This window comes from Hypomesus nipponensis, chromosome 2 (genome assembly GCF_054491055.1).
Source record: "Hypomesus nipponensis isolate SF chromosome 2, ASM5449105v1, whole genome shotgun sequence".
Lineage (NCBI taxonomy): Eukaryota > Metazoa > Chordata > Actinopteri > Osmeriformes > Osmeridae > Hypomesus > Hypomesus nipponensis.
In genome coordinates, this window is record NC_140362.1 from 18809696 (window position 1) to 18816883 (window position 7188).

At 44.6% G+C, this 7188-nt stretch overlaps 1 protein-coding gene across 5 annotated transcripts; it reads right to left on the reverse strand.

Moving 5' to 3' along the window:
- Positions 1 to 18: 18 nt before the first annotated feature.
- LOC146301346 (protein tyrosine phosphatase type IVA 3) lies at positions 19 to 6994 on the reverse strand. Of its 5 annotated transcripts, none has more exons than XM_084710210.1 (7): positions 3802 to 3967; positions 3116 to 3154; positions 2297 to 2940; positions 2063 to 2155; positions 1690 to 1820; positions 1450 to 1524; positions 19 to 1225 (listed from the first exon to the last, which is right to left on the reverse strand). In XM_084710210.1, exons 3-7 carry the CDS (start codon positions 2399 to 2401, stop codon positions 1108 to 1110), a joined length of 522 nt encoding a protein of 173 aa, XP_084566336.1. In that variant the 5' UTR covers positions 2402 to 2940; positions 3116 to 3154; positions 3802 to 3967; the 3' UTR covers positions 19 to 1107. The 5 variants fall into 5 exon arrangements, with proteins under 5 accessions (XP_084566336.1, XP_084566327.1, XP_084566317.1 ...); XM_084710201.1 differs by having other exon boundaries at positions 2297 to 2945; XM_084710191.1 differs by lacking the exons at positions 3116 to 3154; positions 3802 to 3967 and adding an exon at positions 6839 to 6994 and having other exon boundaries at positions 2297 to 2945.
- Positions 6995 to 7188: the final 194 nt, after the last annotated feature.

Genomic DNA, 7188 nt, shown 5'->3' on the forward strand with positions numbered 1-7188 from the left:
ACTTCCACAACACTGATACATATTCCTTACTCTTTATTACATGTACTTCATTCACCGTGAACAATCGGAAGTGGGTACTTTCAAGGCAGAGGAATGGAACAGCATTGCCATGACATGCTCCGTTCTAGGTTTCACCTGAAGCCATTCAGAAGTATGGCAGTCCTTCAAACTGCAACCAGAGCTCAGACCTGCTTCTGAACGACGCGCTAGATCCTACCTCACGACCAAACTAATCTGTGCCATATTGTCTTTTTAAAATAGTGTTACCTAAACACACATGCACACACTCAAGACGCAAACACTGACTGACACGCACACACACAAATAAACAAAACACAGTAAGCAGCTAGTGGTGCAGTTCTAATCCCAGAGTATTTCATACAAAATAGTTACTATAAAAAGTATGCCAACTCACCCACCACAAAACCTTGCCCCACATTTAACCTCTACAATCTCCAGACAAGGAGGAGAGGCAGATTTGAAATAATGCATTATGAAACATACAAAAACACATAAAAAAGAGCAAGGTAGCTTTCCTCTGTAATGGCGAGTTAACAAAGACATCAAACTGTACATGTTTTCAGAAACAGATAAAAAGACTGACAGCAACATCAAAGTGTGTTTCATAATTTCATTCATAATAGTTGCTGTCAGGGGTGTGGTGTCCTGAGTGTCCTGTAGGGGGCAATACCCAACAAAGAGGGCCAAGAGCTGGCCTGGCACACAGATTACTCTGTTGCTGGTAGATAGTTGGTGTAGGGTGTCTCTGAGCGTGTCTGTTTGTGTGTATGCCCAGTCCCGGGTCATGATTTTCCTCTTAGCCAGATTAGCCAGGCTGTAGATGAGTGAGTCTCTGGCAGCCCTGAGACAGTGTATGTAGGCAGTGTGTGTGTGTGTGTGTGTGTGTGTGTGTGTGTGTGTGTGTGTGTGTGTGTGTGTGTGTGTGTGTAAGAGAAGGAAGGAGGGACAGGAGATCCAACTGAAAAAGGAGTTTGACAGAATCCTGGATGAAGGTGGTAGGAGGAAACAGGGGGGGTGACTGAAAAATAAAGAGAGAGAGGACTGTGTCCGGTCCAAAACGGTTCCCCGGACACACAGTTTTGTGAGTCACATGGTGCAGCACTTGTTCTTGTGGTTGTGAGGTTCTTTGAAGCGTAACCGCTGTTTGGGTCGGTATTTCTCCAGGTAGGTCAGCTGCTTGCTGTTGATGGCTCCTCTGCGCTTCCTGGAACATACACAAGAACAGCAGTTGAGACTTTTTATTTATTGATTTATAAATAAATACACAAAGACTTTTCATGACTAATTAGACCAGCACTAGGATTAAGTTCTCCTGCCATGTCTCTGTAGAAGGTGTCATAATGGATTGGGGATTAGAAAATTATATATTTCTTCTCCCATGTAAAGCACATTATTGCTGTATGAAGTTGTTTTGATTAGTTGACTCACTGTCTGATGAACTGAATGGCATCCTCATACTTCATGCCACTCTCAATCAGTGCCAGTGCCACAAGTACAGGAGCCCTGAAGGACACAGAAGTAGGCCAAAGTTGATGATACTGCATCTCCCAAATTGATCAACCAATGATTGCTCTCATATCCAGCATTGGCAAACAACAGCAGGAAATCTCATTGGCTGTGTTCGGAGTTCTTAGATCATCCTGGGTTAGTGTGGATGTGTGGTCTCACCGTCCTAGTCCAGCCACACAGTGGACAGCCACGCAGCATCCTGGGTCTTCAAAGAACTTGTTCTTCAGCAGGCTCAACCAATCATCCACTATCTTGGTGGGGGGGGGTGCACCGTCATCAAAGGGCCAGTCCTGGACCAAGATCAAATGTCATGAAACACACATATAAGGAATGTTTTTGAAACACATCAATTCACAGAGTACTTGTCTATCTGTCCTGTTTTCTGCACGCCACCGGGACTGACAGAAACTGGGAAGACAAAAGACTCTCGAACAGATCTGTGTGTGTGTGTGTGTACATATTTATGTTCCTGGGAGGGTACTGCTCAAGACACTACACCAGGGAAGACCAGAAGTTGGTGCTAATGACTCACCATGACTGTGATGCCATCATTCTCCAGGGGAGTTTTGTCGTAAGTGACCTCACACACTCTGACGACCGTAGTCGCACCATACTTCTTCAGGTCCTGTATAGACAAATGGTGGCACAACTGTATAACACAACCAGTGCCAATATGGAACAACTGGACCAAAGAAGAACAGTATACGTCTATTCTCATGAAGATATAGGACTGGCTTTGTGTGTGGGTGCATGTCTGTGATCTCACCTCGATGAAGGTGCCTAGGGTGGAGTTGGTAGGGTTGTGTGTGATGAGGAAGCGCATGTTCTTGTGGCTGAGTTCCACTGGCGCCGGGCGATTCATGTTGGCCATACTGTAATGGCCACTGCTAAAACAGAAAAAACCCTTGTTCTCCTTCTCTCAAAGGCAGCAGAGACCACAGTCCACCAGTTAGATGTCTGGGTAGCTGTTAGCCAGTGGGCTGTGACCAGTCTTAGCCTTGGCTCAAAGCTGCAGGGGCTAGCCAAGTGTCAGGGCCCCTAGTGTCCCACTGGTCCCTCAGAGACACTGTAGGGTCCAGTAGGATTTTATGGTTCTGGTCCTCCAGGGCAGGGGAGCAGTAGAACACACGTGTCTGTCTGGCGGTAGCTTACTCTGCCCTTTGGCCCCTGACTCGCTACCCCATCTGGTGAGCTGGTCTGGAAGTCAGGTAGAACCGTGGCAAGGGGTGTTCTGGGTGTAGGTGCCGGGGAAGTCCTGATTGCAGGGTGGGGGGTCCTTTGGGGATTCAGGGGTGGGAGATGCTAGACATCCTCCCCATGGGCACAGGGGCTCAGACGCTGGGATGTTGGGCGTGGCAGTAGTCTCCGCTCCCCTGCAAGAACTCCATCAACCACCAACCAATCACAGGGCTGCTCTACATACAGGAGGACAGAGGAAAAAGGTGTTAGCCGCTGGAGTATCCTGTGCCAAATCTCTTTTACACACTCTTACAAACTGACATAGATCATGTGTCTACTAATTCACAAAATCTGTGGTCACAATTTCAGAGAATGCAAGAATAAACAATACTTGGTTTACACTCACGCTAGAAGTTTGGTTTGCCACACTAGAAGCGTATGAATTCTGAAACAATAATAAAGGAACATTGTGCTACTGTAGCATTGTGCTACTTATAGTTATATTCACAGTTGGACTTTTAGAAAATTGTTTCTAAAAAGTAGCAACAGTCTTATCAACTCAAAATGCATAACCTTCACAGTTCACACACCAAGGTCTACATCTCTAAACATGATATCTCTATAACAAGGTAGCCTATCTTCAGACTTGCTGGAAGCCAAAGCCCATGTCTTGCATAATATGTCTTGCATGTCTTATTCATATGCATGTCTTGCCCATGTCTTGCATAATAACATGGCATAATACAATGGCTGGGACAAAAGAAATGAAACAGGATTCCAGAACACTTGAAGATTTGGACAAACCAGCATTTGCCCTTACTCTCCTTCTCTCTCAGACGCACACACACATGCACACACACTACTGAATCACAAGAAAGCCCCAAGTAATCTGGCTAATCTTTACTGTCTCTCCCTCCTCCCCTGTCATGCTGTTCTACTTAGCCCTCCCCACCTACTTTGCTGTTAGCCTAATCCAGTAGACCCTTTCCACTTCTACCTTACTAATATCCCGATTCACTACCACCCTCTCTCTCTCCACAGTTGATTCTACTATTTACTCTTCTACCCTACAGTTTCCCTCCCCTCCCTTACCTTGGTGTAAGTCTGTTTTCCTCTAGGGACAAAGCGTGTGTCTGTGGTGATAAGCACGTCCCATGGGCAGCTCCTACTGCTGACTCCAGTGACTGAATCTGCTCTGAGCCAGTTGAGTCTGCCCTGGCTTGCCATATGACACTGACAGCACTCAACTGCTAATGTCACAAACAAATGCACACTTAATGCTCTTAGGGAGGGCGAGAGCAAGGCCCCTCCCCTCAGCCCTTTCCCCCTGCCGGCCCCTCCCCTTGCCAGGCCCCACCATAAAAATAGAACGTCCAGTCAGTCAACCTAGAAGGTTCACTAAGCTGCCTCATATAGCAGCGGGCCTGCATAAATCCCCTCACTCTGTATTGCGGACCTGTAGTTGTGGTACATGTTTGGCTAACCCTACATATCTGCAACCCCTTGCTGTAGAGCCTGAGAGCTGGCATTTCTATGCATGTCACCTTCTCAGATATGGTAACTGGCCTGTATACATAAGTAAACACCCAACTGCTCTTCAGACACAGAGACCATGCTAGCCTAGTTAACATGGTTTGGATATGTGATAAGTTATCTTAGAAAAGAATAGAAAACTCTTTGAGCCAGACAGACGATAACTCTTGGCACGAGAGTAAATAGTGATTGCTAAAATAACCTTCTCAGAAAAGCTGCAAACCAAGCCTGTGTGGTAATGTATGCAGTGGTCCTTGCTTATTAGTGCCCGATAAAGAATGTGATGACATGTTTGTTGTGACCATCATACTGAAATAGAAGAGATTCAGAAAGATTAGAGTTACATTTAGATTACAAGGAATGGTCAGGATACTGAAATACTTTTGTAATGAGATTGAAAATCATAAAAAGGTTGGTAAACAACCTTTTAAAACCTTTACATACATATTCTCTCAAATCTAAGATCCAGCCCTTCTCTGCCTGACAATGACTAGGAGACTGACTGCTAGCTGAGATATAACTGCCCTCCTATTCACAATGGCTCAGTGCTGGCTAAAGTTTGCTTGCCTTTGCTGGCTAACCTAATCTCACGACCAGTCATCAAATAAACAAGGCCTCATCCCTCTCTACTCCACTCTTCTGGCCAGGATTTAACACTTCTCGGTCTAATCCTTTTACACAAGGGCTGCAGTGAAAGGTTCCACAGAGCCAATGTCTTTACCTCTAATCACAAGCAGGTCATAGTTGTTGTCGTCTTTATAGCAGATAACTAAATGAGGTCCTCACTCACCTGGGAGGTGGCCAGTAAAGATCCCTACTCTATCTCAACAGCATGTCTCCTATACTTGAGGGCCAGACGTAGGCTTTAAGTGTGTGTTTACAAGACCAGTGTGTTTTCAGTCTGGGACTGGTAACCCATGTGAGGTTCCCCCTGGTATTGAAAGTGCATGTGTGTGTTGCATGTTTGGCACCAGTCTATAGGTGCTTTCCCAGGTGAGGTCTGCTGCTGACAGAACCAGGAGAGGAGAAGTGTACTGGACAAGTAGCATTGTTTGATTCTTCAGTTCAGTGCTCTTCTCTCTGCCACCTGCTCTCGAAATAGACCAGCAGCAGCTGCTAGCCAATAAATATAGCTTGGCCTCAGACTAGGAGAGCCAGGGACTCCACATTCCTCCGAGAGCCAGGCACTTGTTATGAAACCTGAGCACTTGCCAGTCCTCAAAGTTACAGTCGCACAGGCAGCACATGATGAGACACACACATGAGCAGCATCATGAGTTTCCATGAATGGGCAGCCAGGGGCGCATATGCACTTGTTAGGATTGCATTGCCACAGTTCAACAAATCAGGAAATCTTAACTGCTTAATTTTAAGTGCTGTTGAAGGTATAAAATTGGTTTTATTTGATTATGACAGTTAATTAGCATGTTGTTTTGTGGTTGATACACACAGGCCTGAAGATAAGGTAGCCCTGTCTACAACTGTATTCCCAACCGCATGGTATTTTCTGGTATTTGCACCACAAGGACATCCCCTTGCCTCCCAAGGGTCTGTTCGGACTCTTAAGAGTTTCAAGAACAGACCATGGTTGTGTGAGAGTCTGACTACTGCCATGAGCTTCCAGGATTGCACAATTTAGAAGGTCAAACCAGATGAACATAAACAGCAAAAGGGGCATGGGACACCCAATACCCAAGACCACATTAATTTCAAAACATCTCAACCTAGTTCTAGTCTATGAGGCCCAGCACATTCATAGGACGCAATATTTCAGCCAATATTTATCAAATCTATAGGGAAGGCATGACAACCTGACCCCTAACCGTACCGCAATCCCAACATAGAAACAGACAAGCCAGCTACTACTTTATTGACACTTTGATTCCGTCTCTCCCCGTGCCTCTACTTTCACACCTTTAGCTTCGTAATGAAACAATCGAATACGTTGCTAGAACCACACTTTGCATTGTGAAAATTGGAGCGTTGCCAGTGGCGTAGACGAGTTCGTAATTTATAATAGATGGAATAACGTCGGTGATTAAGAACGATTCCCCACAAGCAGTACTTGCTGAAAGTCGGATAGCTAGTGAATAAACTATTATTGTCATGATAGCTATCGTATTTTAGGTTGGGTGTCCAGAATGCATGTGATAAACAGACACACGGTACTTGCAAATTCGTATAAGTATACATTTACATGCATTCCACAAACAGTATATGCTTTTGTGAGATGACGTAGATGGCAAGGCAGGTTAAAATGTTCCCACTTATAGGCTACTTCAATTAGCTAGCACTACGGACTAGCTACCTAACCATAATACCTAGCTAGCTAGCCACTATCCTATCCACTAGATATATCGGCAGAATGGTTACATTTATCACTAAATAGGGAATATAGTAATCTAGTACTGTAAGCCAGCTACACGCACAATGCAGACCTAAACTACAATGCATTTAAGAAAAAACTTTAAGGATAAATCTCAGAATGATCACTTAGGTTAGTTTGCTAGCTAGACAACTAGCTAACGCGCTAGCGTGTTTAATACTGCGCGAGCCTTTACACGGCACGAGCTAACGAAGCATTCTAGAGACTTACCCTATCCAAGATACAGTAGTTTGGATTCTATGTCACCATCGGTTCTTCTCTATATTTTATTATTAATTAGTCAATTTTGCATTGTTTACACTGTCATAATTCAGCCGAATTCTGTCCATGTGCATCGAGAACGACAACAATGACGTTTCATCTCCATCACTGTCTCCATGGAAACCAAACGTCACAAATAATCTCTGAAGCACTGCGCACACAGGCAAAGGACCTTTTTTCTGTTTCCTTTCTAGTGCTTTTTGTAGTAGAGTAAAATGCAAAAAGCGACCAAACAAACTGGTCTTACACAAAGCAAAGTTAAGCATACATTACATATTATTTCAAAAAGTACTCAACCT